Genomic DNA, 14,679 nt, shown 5'->3' with positions numbered 1-14,679 from the left:
TTACTTCGAACTGGGAAGAGGGAGTCCTTATTCACTCAACCGAGAGAGAGGGAGAGATCATCTTTGATATAACTTTTCAACTGCACGGCAGACAGAGTGGAGCGCGCTGCAGGAGCACAGCGCGCTGTCCGTTTTGTTACCTCTTATTTGTTTCTTTTAGTGGGCGTCGAGTTTTTCAGGTGATTTTTAAACAAATCACTGGTCGAATCTTAAGGTGATCTTAAGGTGATGCCACCTATTTTCACTCTTAAGAGGACCTGGGACACGCGCTCTGAGTGGGATACTAAGACCAGCAAGTTATTCTGACTGAACGTGTCCACCACTATTCTCACTGGGAACATGGCTCTCTGTCCGCAGTTACTGCTGCTGCTCGGATGGAGCTATCTATTCGGTGGATATTGCGCGATGTTGAAAGATCATTTCACTGGTTTGAAAAGAAAAGGTGAATCTGGGCACTCAGGTGCCCCCCTGGGGGACAAAGACCGCTCAGAGAAGAATGAGCAAGACCTGCTTTTACAGGATACTATGACGGAACACATGCAGATGCTTTACGACAAATACAACCGTGCAGGATTTCCTTTCAAGGATGGGAATACGGTCCGCAGCTTTAAAGCGCATTGGGGTAAATCTAATTAAATATGTATTTGTCTCATGCCGAATTTAACGAATGTAGACTTAACAATGATATTCTTGCTTAGAAGCCCTTCACAACTATGTAGAGTTACATAAATGTAATTTTAAAAATATATGAGCACAAGAGGAATATAATACACAATAATCCAACATGTGAGCCAGATTGGTTGAATCAATGTTGTTTCCACGTCATTTCAACCCCCCCCCCCAAAAAAAAAGATATGTGATGACGTTGAACTAACATGGATAACTAATTGAATTTGCAAAAAGTAATCAACATTAGCGCGTTTCATATTTTTTAACGTAGATCCAAGAGTTAAATTGTTTGCTGATTTCAAGTTCGTTTACAACTCAACCAAATGTAAAACAAAACTAGACATTGAATTGATTGATGTCTGTGCCCTGTGGGATGGAACTATACAGGGAGTACCAGTACCAGATCAATGAGGTAGATATGTACATGAAGGCAGGGTAAAGTGACTAGGCATCAGGATATATAATAATGTATTTGAGGTAGATATGTACATGAAGGCAGGGTAAAGTGACTAGGCATCAGGATAGATAATAATAAGGTACTTGAGGTAGATATGTACATGAAGGCAGGGTAAAGAGACCAGACATCAGGATAGATAATAATAAGGTATTTGAGGTAGATATGTACATGAAGGCAGGGTAAAGTGACTAGACATCAGGATAGATAATAATGTATTTGAGGTAGATATGTACACGAAGGCAGGGTAAAGTGACTAGGCATCAGGATAGATAATAATAATGTATTTGAGGTAGATATGTTACATGAAGGCAGGGTAAAGTGACTAGACATCAGGATAGATAATAATAAGAGTAAAATAAAGAACAGAGTAACAACAGCAAATTATTAGTGTGAAAGTGTGTTTGTGCGTGTCTAGTGTATGTGAATGTGTGTGTGTGTTGTCGGTATGAGTGTGTGTTGGTGCGTGTCTAGTGTATGTGAATGTGTGTGTGTGTTGTCGGTATGAATGTGTGTGTGGGTGTTGTCGGTATGAATGTGTGTTTGTGCGTGTCTAGTGTATGTGAATGTGTGTGTGTGTTGTCTGTATGAGTGTGTGTTGGTGCGTGTCTAGTGTATGTGAATGTGTGTGGGTTTTGTGTGAATGTGTGTATATAGTGTATGTGAATGTGTGGGGGTTTTGTGTGAATGTGTGGGGGTTTTGTGTGAATGTGTGTGGGTTTTGTGTGAATGTGTGTGGGTTTTGTGTGAATGTGTGTGGGTTTTGTGTGAATGTGTGTATATAGTGTGTGTGAATGTGTGTGGGTTTTGTGTGAATGTGTGTATATAGTGTATGTGAGTGTGTGTGGGTTTTGTGTGAATGTGTGTATATAGTGTATGTGAATGTGTGTGGGTTTTGTGTGAATGTGTGTATATAGTGTGTGTGTGTTGTCGGTATGAGTGTGTGTTTGTGCGTGTCTAGTGTATGTGAATGTGTGTGGGTTCTGTGTGAATGTGTGTATATAGTGTGTGTGAATGTGCGTATCTAGTGTGTGTGAATGTGTGTGGGTTTTGTGTGAATGTGTGTATATAGTGTATGTGAATGTGTGTGGGTTTTGTGTGAATGTGTGTGGGTTTTGTGTGAATGTGTGTGGGTTTTGTGTGAATGTGTGTATATAGTGTGTGTATATAGTGTGTGTGTATATATATATAGTGAACAAGCATTAGGAACACCTGCTCTTTCCATGACAGATTGACCAGGTGAATCCAGGTGAAAGTTATGACCCCTTATTGAAGTCACTTGTGAAATTCACTTCAATCAGTGTAGATGAAGGGGAGGAGACAGGTTAAAGAAGGATTTTTAAGCCTTGAGACAATTGAGACATGGATTGTGTGTTTGTGCCATTCAGAGGGTGAATGGGCAAGACAAAATATTTAAGTGCCTTTGAACAGGGTATGGTAGTAGGTGCCAGGTGCACCGGTTTGAGTGTGTCAAGAACTGCAAAGCTGCTGGGATTGTCATGCTGAACAGTTAACCTTGTGTATCAAGAATGGTCCACCACCCAAAAGACAACTTGTCCAGCCAACTTGATACAACTGTGGGAAGCATTGGAGTCAACATGGGTCAGCATCTCTGTGGAACGATTTAGAGACCTTGTAGAGTCCCCGCCCTGACGGATTGATGCTGTTATGCAACTCGATATTAGGAAGGTGTTTGTATAGTTGGGACTATAAAGCACCTGTTGATCCAAAGCCCAACCACTGAGCCCATTACCCAAACGGAACGGCTGCTTCACCTGTTCTTTAGTAGCCTAGGGAAATGAACGGCTGTTTCACCTGTAATTTAGTAGCCTAGGGAAATGACCGGCTGTTTCTCAGGTTGTTTAGTAGCCTTGGAAAATGAACGGCTGTTTCACCTGTTGTTTAGTAGCCTAGGGAAATGAACGACTGTTTCACCTGTAATTTAGTAGCCTAGGGAAATGAACGACTGTTTCACCTGTTGTTTAGTAGCCTAGGGAAATGAACGGCTGTTTCACCTGTTGTTTAGTAGCCTAGGGAAATGACCGGCTGTTTCACCTGTTGTTTAGTAGCCTAGGGAAATGAACGGCTGTTTCACCTGTAATTTAGTAGCCTAGGGAAATGAACGGCTGTTTCACCTGTAATTTAGTAACCTAGGGAAATGACCGGCTGTTTCTCAGGTTGTTTAGTAGCCTAGGGAAATGAACGGCTGTTTCACCTGTTGTTTAGTAGCCTAGGGAAATGACCGGCTGTTTCACCTGTTGTTTAGTAGCCTAGGGAAATGAACGGCTGTTTCACCTGTAATTTAGTAGCCTAGGGAAATGAACGGCCGTTTCACCTGTTGTTTAGTAGCCTAGGGAAATGAACGGCTGTTTCACCTGTTGTTTAGTAACCTAGGGAAATGAACGGCTGTTTCACCTGTTCTTTAGTAACCTAGGGAAATGAACGGCTGTTTCTCAGGTTGTTTAGTAGTCTAGGGAAATTAACGGCTGTTTCACCTGTTGTTTAGTAGCCTAGGGAAATGAACGGCTGTTTCACCTGTTGTTTAGTAGCCTAGGGAAATGAACGGCTGTTTCACCTGTTGTTTAGCCCTAACCCTAACCCTAACCCTAGGGAAATGGTTTGGACTAACAGTAGCCTTCAAGCCTGTTATACATTTTTGTGTCTGTGTTTATGGGTGAGTAGCCAATGATAGGACAGGTCATTTGTGTCTGTGTTTATGGGTGAGTAGCCAATGATAGGACAGGTCATTTGTGTCTGTGTTTATGGGTGAGTAGCCAATGATAGGACAGGTCATTTATGTTTATGGGTGAGTAACCAATGATATGACAGGTCATTTGTGTCTGTGTTTATGGGTGAGTAGCCAATGATAGGACAGGTCATTTGTGTCTGTGTTTATGGGTGAGTATCCAATGATAGGACAGGTCATTTGTGTCTGTGTTTATGGGTGAGTAGCCAATGATAGGACAGGTCATTTGTGTCTGTGTTTATGGGTGAGTATCCAATGATAGGACAGGTCATTTGTGTCTGTGTTTATGGGTGAGTAGCCAATGATACGACAGGTCATTTGTGTCATTGTTTATGGGTGAGTAGCCAATGATAGGACAGGTCATTTGTGTTTATGGGTGAGTAGCCAATGATAGGACAGGTCATCTGTGTTTATGGGTGAGTAGCCAATGATAGGACAGGTCATTTGTGTTTATGGGTGAGTAGCCAATGATAGGACAGGTCATTTGTGTCTGTGTTTATGGGTGAGTAGCCAATGATAGGACAGGTCATTTGTGTCTCTGTTTATGGGTGAGTAGCCAATGATAGGACAGGTCATTTGTGTATGTGTTTATGGGTGAGTAGCCAATGATAGGACAGGTCATTTGTGTATGTGTTTATGGGTGAGTAGCCAATGATACGACAGGTCATTTGTGTCATTGTTTATGGGTGAGTAGCCAATGATAGGACAGGTCATTTGTGTTTATGGGTGAGTAGCCAATGATAGGACAGGTCATCTGTGTTTATGGGTGAGTATCTAATGATATGACAGGTAATTTGTGTCTGTGTTTATGGGTGAGTAGCCAATGATACGACAGGTCATTTGTGTCATTGTTTATGGGTGAGTAGCCAATGATAGGACAGGTCATCTGTGTTTATGGGTGAGTAGCCAATGATAGGACAGGTCATCTGTGTTTATGGGTGAGTAGCCAATGATAGGACAGGTCATTTGTGTTTATGGGTGAGTAGCCAATGATAGGACAGGTAATGTGTGTCTCTGTTTATGGGTGAGTAGCCAATGATAGGACAGGTCATTTGTGTATGTGTTTATGGGTGAATAGCCAATGATAGGACAGGTCATTTGTGTCTGTGTTTATGGGTGAGTAGCCAATGATACGACAGGTCATTTGTGTCATTGTTTATGGGTGAGTAGCCAATGATAGGACAGGTCATTTGTGTTTATGGGTGAGTAGCCAATGATAGGACAGGTCATCTGTGTTTATGGGTAAGTAGCCAATGATAGGACAGGTCATTTGTGTTTATGGGTGAGTAGCCAAGGATAGGACAGGTCATTTGTGTCTCTGTTTATGGGTGAGTAGCCAATGATAGGACAGGTCATTTGTTTATGTGTTTATGGGTGAGTAGCCAATGATAGGACAGGTCATTTGTGTATGTGTTTATGGGTGAGTACCCAATGATAGAACAGGTCATTTGTGTCTGTGTTTATGGGTGAGTAGACAATGATAGGACAGCTCATCTGTGTTTATGGGTGAGTAGCCAGTGATAGTATAGGTCATTTGTGTTTATGGATGAGTAGCCAATGATAGGACAGGTAATTTGTGTTTATGGGTGAGTAGCCAATGATAGGACAGGTCATCTGTGTTTATGGGTGAGTAGCCAATGATAGGACAGGGCATTTGTGTTTATGGGTGAGTAGCCAATGATAGGACAGGTCATTTGCGTTTATGGGTGAGTAGCCAATGAAAGGACAGGGCATTTGTGTTTATGGGTGAGTAGCCAATGATAGGACAGGTCATTTGTGTTTATGGGTGAGTAGCCAATGATAGGACAGGTAATTTGTGTTTATGGGTGAGAAGCCAATGATAGGACAGGTCATTTGTGTTTATGGGTGAGTAGCCAATGATAGGACAGGTCATCTGTGTTTATGGGTGAGTAGCCAATGATAGGACAGGTCATCTGTGTCTGTGTTTATGGGTGAGTAGCCAATGATAGGACAGGTCATCTGTGTCTTTGGTTATGGGTGAGTAGCCAATGATAGGACAGGTCATTTGTGTCTGTGTTTATGGGTGAGTAGCCAATGATAGGACAGGTCATCTGTGTTTATGGGTGAGTAGCCAATGATAGGACAGGTCATTTGTATCTGTGTTTATGGGTGAGTAGCCAATGATAGGACAGGTCATCTGTGTTTATGGGTGAGTAGCCAATGATAGGACAGGTCATCTGTGTTTATGGGTGAGTAGCCAATGATAGGACAGGTAATTTGTGTCTGTGTTTATGGGTGAGTAGCCAATGATAGGACAGCTCATCTGTGTTTATGGGTGAGTAGCCAATGATAGGACAGGTCATTTGTGTATGTGCTTATGGGTGAGTAGCCAATGATAGGACAGGTCATTTGTGTCTGTGTTTATGGGTGAGTAGCCAATGATATGACAGCTCATCTGTGTTTATGGGTGAGTAGCCAATGATAGGACATGTCATTTGTGTTTATGGGTGAGTAGCCAATGATAGGACAGGTAATTTGTGTTTATGGGTGAGTAGCCAATGATAGGACAGGTCATCTGTGTTTATGGGTGAGTAGCCAATGATAGGACAGGACATTTGTGTTTATGGGTGAGTAGCCAATGATAGGACAGGTCATTTGTGTTTATGAGTGAGTAGCCAATGATAGGACAGGGCATTTGTGTTTATGGGTGAGTAGCCAATGATAGGACAGGTCATCTGTGTTTATGGGTGAGTAGCCAATGATAGGACAGGTCATTTGTGTTTATGGGTGAGTAGCCAATGATAGGACAGGTAATGTGTGTCTCTGTTTATGGGTGAGTAGCCAATGATAGGACAGGTCATTTGTGTATGTGTTTATGGGTGAATAGCCAATGATAGGACAGGTCATTTGTGTCTGTGTTTATGGGTGAGTAGCCAATGATACGACAGGTCATTTGTGTCATTGTTTATGGGTGAGTAGCCAATGATAGGACAGGTCATTTGTGTTTATGGGTGAGTAGCCAATGATAGGACAGGTCATCTGTGTTTATGGGTAAGTAGCCAATGATAGGACAGGTCATTTGTGTTTATGGGTGAGTAGCCAAGGATAGGACAGGTCATTTGTGTCTCTGTTTATGGGTGAGTAGCCAATGATAGGACAGGTCATTTGTTTATGTGTTTATGGGTGAGTAGCCAATGATAGGACAGGTCATTTGTGTATGTGTTTATGGGTGAGTACCCAATGATAGAACAGGTCATTTGTGTCTGTGTTTATGGGTGAGTAGCCAATGATAGGACAGCTCATCTGTGTTTATGGGTGAGTAGCCAGTGATAGTATAGGTCATTTGTGTTTATGGATGAGTAGCCAATGATAGGACAGGTCATTTGTGTTTATGGGTGAGTAGCCAATGATAGGACAGGTCATCTGTGTTTATGGGTGAGTAGCCAATGATAGGACAGGGCATTTGTGTTTATGGGTGAGTAGCCAATGATAGGACAGGTCATTTGCGTTTATGGGTGAGTAGCCAATGAAAGGACAGGGCATTTGTGTTTATGGGTGAGTAGCCAATGATAGGACAGGTCATTTGTGTTTATGGGTGAGTAGCCAATGATAGGACAGGTAATTTGTGTTTATGGGTGAGAAGCCAATGATAGGACAGGTCATTTGTGTTTATGGGTGAGTAGCCAATGATAGGACAGGTCATCTGTGTTTATGGGTGAGTAGCCAATGATAGGACAGGTCATCTGTGTCTGTGTTTATGGGTGAGTAGCCAATGATAGGACAGGTCATCTGTGTCTTTGGTTATGGGTGAGTAGCCAATGATAGGACAGGTCATTTGTGTCTGTGTTTATGGGTGAGTAGCCAATGATAGGACAGGTCATCTGTGTTTATGGGTGAGTAGCCAATGATAGTACAGGTCATTTGTATCTGTGTTTATGGGTGAGTAGCCAATGATAGGACAGGTCATCTGTGTTTATGGGTGAGTAGCCAATGATAGGACAGGTCATCTGTGTTTATGGGTGAGTAGCCAATGATAGGACAGGTAATTTGTGTCTGTGTTTATGGGTGAGTAGCCAATGATAGGACAGCTCATCTGTGTTTATGGGTGAGTAGCCAATGATAGGACATGTCATTTGTGTATGTGCTTATGGGTGAGTAGCCAATGATAGGACAGGTCATTTGTGTCTGTGTTTATGGGTAGCCAATGATAGGACAGCTCATCTGTGTTTATGGGTGAGTAGCCAATGATAGGACAGGTCATTTGTGTATGTGCTTATGGGTGAGTAGCCAATGATAGGACAGGTCATTTGTGTCTGTGTTTATGGGTGAGTAGCCAATGATATGACAGCTCATCTGTGTTTATGGGTGAGTAGCCAATGATAGGACATGTCATTTGTGTTTATGGGTGAGTAGCCAATGATAGGACAGGTCATTTGTGTTTATGGGTTCGTAGCCAATGATAGGACAGGTAATCTGTGTTTATGGGTGAGTAGCCAATGATAGGACAGGACATTTGTGTTTATGGGTGAGTAGCCAATGATAGGACAGGTCATTTGTGTTTATGAGTGAGTAGCCAATGATAGGACAGGGCATTTGTGTTTATGGGTGAGTAGCCAATGATAGGACAGGTCATCTGTGTTTATGGGTGAGTAGCCAATGATAGGACAGGGCATTTGTGTTTAACCCTAACCCTAGGGAAATGGTTTGGACTAACAGTAGCCTTCAAGCCTGTTATACATTTTTGTGTCTGTGTTTATGGGTGAGTAGCCAATGATAGGACAGGTCATCTGTGTCTGTGTTTATGGGTGAGTAGCCAATGATTGGACAGGTCATTTGTGTCTGTGTTTATGGGTGAGTAGCCAATGATATGACAGCTCATCTGTGTTTATGGGTGAGTAGCCAATGATAGGACATGTCATTTGTGTTTATGGGTGAGTAGCCAATGATAGGACAGGTCATTTGTGTTTATGGGTGAGTAGCCAATGATAGGACAGGTCATCTGTGTTTATGGGTGAGTAGCCAATGATAGGACAGGTCATTTGTGTTTATGGGTGAGTAGCCAATGATAGGACAGGTCATTTGTGTTTATGAGTGAGTAGCCAATAATAGGACAGGGCATCTGTGTTTATGGGTGAGTAGCCAATGATAGGACAGGGCATTTGTGTTTAACCCTAACCCTAGGGAAATGGTTTGGACTAACAGTAGCCTTCAAGCCTGTTATACATTTTTGTGTCTGTGTTTATGGGTGAGTAGCCAATGATAGGACAGGTCATCTGTGTCTGTGTTTATGGGTGAGTAGCCAATGATAGGACAGGTCATCTGTGTCTGTGTGTGTTACATCTGTATTTTCTTTCAACTTGATTCAACTTTCCAATGGAATGTCTGGTGTAAACTGGGCTGGTGTGGCCTATGTAACTCCTAAATATAAATGTTTTACTTTCAAGAGGCCGTTATGCAGTTGTCACACTGGGATATCACCACTAATATGATAGAACTCCCTATTGCCATGTAGAACCTGTCAGGTTTCAGCACCCATATATTAGAAAACAGTGCCTTCTACTGGATTGTGTTGATAATGCAGGGGGGGTGGATAAGGTTGGCAATGCCGCGTTCAATGCCGTCACTGCAGCCTACAGAAAACCCACACAGAACATTCCCTTCAGGTTCTCTTTTAGTTATTAAAAACAAGACTTTCCAACAACATTCTGTCAAACCAACATTTGTTAACCGGGAACCAAATGACTAGTGATGGGTTATTATTGCAAGATTTCCCTAGAAAATGCCATTTGAAGCTATGAAACATTTGAATGATAGGGTTTGTAGACCTGCCTTAAATAGCCTCTAATTACATTTTTTTTTGTTCTGCTCCAGGTTTGAAACTAAACTGAACGATATGCAGAGATCTTATAGTTCTATGGACACGTGGACCTCTCTGACCTATACTCTCGATTCCAGGGGTGTTCAAATCTTAACCTCCTACTGCTGGTTCTCTGTTCTACCTGGTCATTAATGGCACCCACCTGGTGTCAGAGGTATAAGTGATTTGAATTTGTGGGCTCTATACTAACTGCCTCGTCCTATTGCTCTCCCAGGCACCATCAACAACAAGCAGCTCCAGGTCTTCAACCTGACGTCTCTCACCAAGTCAGAGGCCATCCTGTCGGCCACGCTCCACTACTACATAGGAGACCTCCAGAACAGCACCCAGCACCTGGGCTGCAACAGCACCACCAGGCCCAAGAGCTGTGGAGCCCCTTCACCATTCCGCCATGGCCTCAGGAGACACAGCCACCTCCAGATGGATGTGTGGAGCTTTTCCTCAGTGGACAACCACACCAGGGCTTTGGGCCACTTTGTGATCAACGTGTCTACATTATACAGGGACTTCATCTCTTGGCAGTGGAAGGACGTCACCCGGGTGGTGAACCAAGCCAAGCGTCATCGTGAGCTGCTGATCGGGATAGACGTGGCATCCCAGCCTGGACCCAGGCCCTGGAAGAAGCTCCTCTCAGACCGCTCTCCTTACATCCTGGTCTACGCCAACGACTCGGCCATCTCTGAGCCCGAGAGTGTGGCGTCGACACTACAGAGGCATCAAACGATGACTACAGCTGGAGAAGGGGCTTTCGCCTCTGGCTTCAATAGACTGGGGCTGCACGCTCTGAATAACACAGCCGCGCAACAACAGGCGCCTCCTCACAGACGCCGGCGCTCGGCTAGCGTCCTCCTCCCGCTCCAGAACAACGAGTTACCGGGGCCGGAGTACCCGTATGAGGCGACGGGCTGGGACGAGACCAGCCCCTACGAACCGCTGGAGAACAAGCCAGTCCGTCGGCCGAGGAAAAAGACGCGTGGTAAGAGCCAGAGGCACGACGGTAAGATGCCCCTGCTGCAGTTTGACGAGCAGACGATAAAGAAGTCTCGTAAGAAGCAGTGGAACGAACCACGGAACTGTGCTCGTCGCTACCTGAAGGTGGACTTTGCAGACATTGGCTGGAGCGAGTGGATTATATCTCCCAAGTCTTTTGATGCCTACTACTGCTCAGGGTCATGCCAGTTCCCCATGCCTAAGGTATGTCTTCATGCTTCATGTAATTAATAATATATTGTGCCAGTATGTGTTTCCCAGACAGAGTCCCCAACCCTCATCCTGGAGAGCTGCAGGTTCTGCTGCTTGGTTAGACAGGGTCCCCAACCCTCATCCTGGAGAGCTGCAGGTTCTGCTGCTTGGTTAGACAGGGTCCCCAACCCTCATCCTGGAGAGCTGCAGGTTCTGCTGCTTGGTTAGACAGGGTCGCCAACCCTCATCCTGGAGAGCTGCAGGTTCTGCTGCTTGGTTAGACAGGGTCCCCAACCCTCATCCTGGAGAGCTGCAGGTTGAGCAGGCTTTTGTTCCGGCAGGCTTTTGTTCCAAGTTCTTGATGAGCAGAATCAGGTGTAACAAAGTGCTGCACACTGAAGCTCTCCAGAGCCTGGCAGGCTCATATAACAGCTACTCACAGACTCTGTTTGTCAACTTCAGTGGCCCTTCAGCACCACCGTGTGGCAGAATGTAGAACTGCTGTTGTCAACCATTGTTTCTCAATTATGATCTTAACACTTGGGTTTCCACATTTTTCTGCTCATGATCCCAAATTTACGTCAAGAAATTCTGGTGACCCCAATTTGGAGAGTAATGTAGTTTATTGGTTTTTGATATTGAACAACAGGGCATGTGGAATGTTGTGTATTATGACTAGCAGTCTGTGCTGATAGCAATGAACACAACTGTGTACACATGATGTTCTGAGTCAAGAATGGTGACATCATGCCGGCTCTTTCAGACATTGTCTGGTTAGTTACTCCACTCTGATGGAACATTGTGTTACTCCAGTCTGATGGGACATTGTCTGGTTAGTTACTCCAGTCTGATGGAACATTGTGTTACTCCAGTCTGATAGAACATTGTCTGGTTAGTTACTCCAGTTTGATAGAACATTGTGTTACTCCAGTCTGATAGAACATTGTGTTACTCCAGTCTGATAGAACATTGTCTGGTTAGTTACTCCAGTCTGATAGAACATTGTGTTACTCCAGTCTGATGGAACATCGTCTGGTTAGTTACTCCAGTCTGATAGAACATTGTGTTACTCCAGTCTGATGGAACATCGTCTGGTTAGTTACTCCAGTCTGATAGAACATTGTCTGGTTGGTTACTCCAGTCTGGTAGAACATTGTGTTACTCCAGTCTGATAGAACATTGTCTGGTTAGTTACTCCAATCTGATAGAACATTGTGTTACTCCAGTCTGATGGAACATCGTCTGGTTAGTTACTCCAGTCTGATAGAACATTGTCTGGTTAGTTACTCCAGTCTGATAGAACATTGTGTTACTCCAGTCTGATAGAACATTGTCTGGTTAGTTACTCCAGTCTGATAGAACATTGTGTTACTCCAGTCTGATAGAACATTGTGTTACTCCAGTCTGATAGAACATTGTGTTACTCCAGTCTGATAGAACATTGTGTTACTCCAGTCTGATTGAACATTGTGTTACTCCAGTCTGATAGAACATTGTGTTACTCCAGTCTGATAGAACATTGTGTTACTCCAGTCTGATAGAACATTGTGTTACTCCAGTCTGATAGAACATTGTGTTACTCCAGTCTGATAGAACATTGTGTTACTCCAGTCTGATGGAACATCGTCTGGTTAGTTACTCCAGTCTGATGGAACATTGTGTTACTCCAGTCTGATGGAACATCGTCTGGTTAGTTACTCCAGTCTGATAGAACATTGTCTGGTTAGTTACTCCAGTCTGATAGAACATTGTGTTACTCCAGTCTGATAGAACATTGTCTGGTTAGTTACTCCAGTCTGATAGAACATTGTGTTACTCCAGTCTGATGGAACATCGTCTGGTTAGTTACTCCAGTCTGATAGAACAATGTCTGGTTAGTTACTCCAGTCTGATAGAACATTGTGTTACTCCAGTCTGATAGAACATTGTCTGGTTAGTTACTCCAGTCTGATAGAACATTGTGTTACTCCAGTCTGATAGAACATTGTGTTACTCCAGTCTGATAGAACATTGTGTTACTCTGGTCAGATGGAATGTCGTCTTTAACCTTCGTAGAACTGTCATGTTTGTTGTCATAAGGTGAATGTTGTGGTTCACCTCCTCCTTCTCTTCTGTCCTGTAGTCTCTGAAGCCTAGCAACCACGCCACCATCCAGAGCATTGTGAGAGCGGTAGGGGTGGTTTCTGGTATCCCTGAGCCCTGCTGTGTCCCCGACAAGATGTCTTCCCTCTCCATCCTCTTCTTCGACGAGGACAAGAACGTGGTGCTCAAAGTCTACCCAAACATGACTGTGGACTCCTGCGCCTGCAGATAGGGATAATTACCACACACACACACACACACATAGAACAATCTCTCTGCAACATAGCCACCTCTCAAGGATCAAGGATATTCCACTTTTGCACTCTCAGAGAGGTTAGGGATTACAATCTACTATCTAAATGAAGATGGACCTTTTCAGGGAAGGACTGCTGGACCTTCCTCCTACTGGAATCCTGAAGCACCCTGGGAAATAGACAGCTGACTAGTCTCATCATCGTCATCGCTATCACCACCATCATCATCATGGGGTTTTACTTGTTTGAATACAATTAACCAACCACTGGAAAGGAGGACCTAATGCAGTTTGAGGTAGCACCTTAAAGAGGGAGGCAAAAACACCCAGAATGAAAGACCTTCTGTGATTCCTGAGCTCCAACAGTATTGGGACAATGACACATTTGTTGTTGTTTTGGCTCTGTACTCCAGCACTTTGAAATTATACATTGACTATGAGGTTAAAGTGCAGACTGTCAACATTCATTTGAGGGTATTTTCATCCATATCGGGTGAACCGTTTAGAAAGTACAGAGCTTTTTCTACCTAGTCCACCCATCTTAGGGGACCAAAAGTATTGGGACAAATTCACTTATGTGTATTAAAGTAGTCCTTAATGAATCACAATGAGTGAGAAAGTTACAGATGCACACATACCCCCAAGACATGCTAACCTCTCACCATTACAATAACAGGGGAGGTTAGCATTTTATATCATACCCCCAAGACATGCTAACCTCTCACAATTACAATAACAGGGGAGGTTAGCATTTTATATCATACCCCCAAGACATGCTAACCTCTCACCATTACAATAACAGGGGAGGTTAGCATACCCCCAAGACATGCTAACGTCTCACCATTACAATAACAGGGGAGGTTAGCATACCCCCAAGACATGCTAACCTCTCACCATTACAATAACAGGGGAGGTTAGCATTTTATATCATACCCCCAAGACATGCTAACCCTCTCACCATTACAATAACAGGGGAGGTTAGCATACCCCCAAGACATGCTAACCTCTCACCATTACAATAACAGGGGAGGTTAGCATTTTATATCATACCCCCAAGACATGCTAACCCTCTCACCATTACAATAACAGGGGAGGTTAGCATTTTTATATCATACCCCAAGACATGCTAACCTCTCACCATTACAATAACAGGGGAGGTTAGCATACCCCCAAGACATGCATTTTTGAGAGGGGGTATGATATTTGTGCGTCTGTAACTTTCTCACTCATCAGGATTATCTGTAACCATGGTATAATCCACATTAAGTGTTTAGAAACATATTCTATTCTTATTTACAATAAAAGTGACTTCAAAATGACACAATACATTATTTACCATTCATTTCTATTGGGCACAAAATAATCTGAAACACAACCAAAACAAACAGAAAATGCATCCAACAAGTATATAGAGTCACAAGCTTGATGTAGTCATTGCATGCTAGGAATATGGA

At 43.4% G+C, this 14,679-nt stretch overlaps 1 protein-coding gene across 1 annotated transcript; it reads left to right on the top strand.

Moving 5' to 3' along the window:
• Nucleotides 1-339: 339 nt before the first annotated feature.
• LOC139411859 (bone morphogenetic protein 3-like) lies at nucleotides 340-13,927 on the top strand. The gene is made up of 3 exons (XM_071158604.1): nucleotides 340-622; nucleotides 9,923-10,902; nucleotides 13,013-13,927. The coding sequence occupies exons 1-3, from the start codon at nucleotides 340-342 to the stop codon at nucleotides 13,202-13,204; spliced, it is 1,455 nt and encodes a 484-aa protein (XP_071014705.1). The 3' UTR covers nucleotides 13,205-13,927.
• The last annotated feature ends 752 nt before the right edge of the window (nucleotides 13,928-14,679 follow it).

The sequence above is a fragment of the Oncorhynchus clarkii genome, chromosome 6, assembly GCF_045791955.1.
Source record: "Oncorhynchus clarkii lewisi isolate Uvic-CL-2024 chromosome 6, UVic_Ocla_1.0, whole genome shotgun sequence".
Lineage (NCBI taxonomy): Eukaryota > Metazoa > Chordata > Actinopteri > Salmoniformes > Salmonidae > Oncorhynchus > Oncorhynchus clarkii.
The sequence above is the reverse complement of the archived record's forward strand: the minus strand, read 5'-3'. Positions and strand labels throughout refer to the sequence as shown.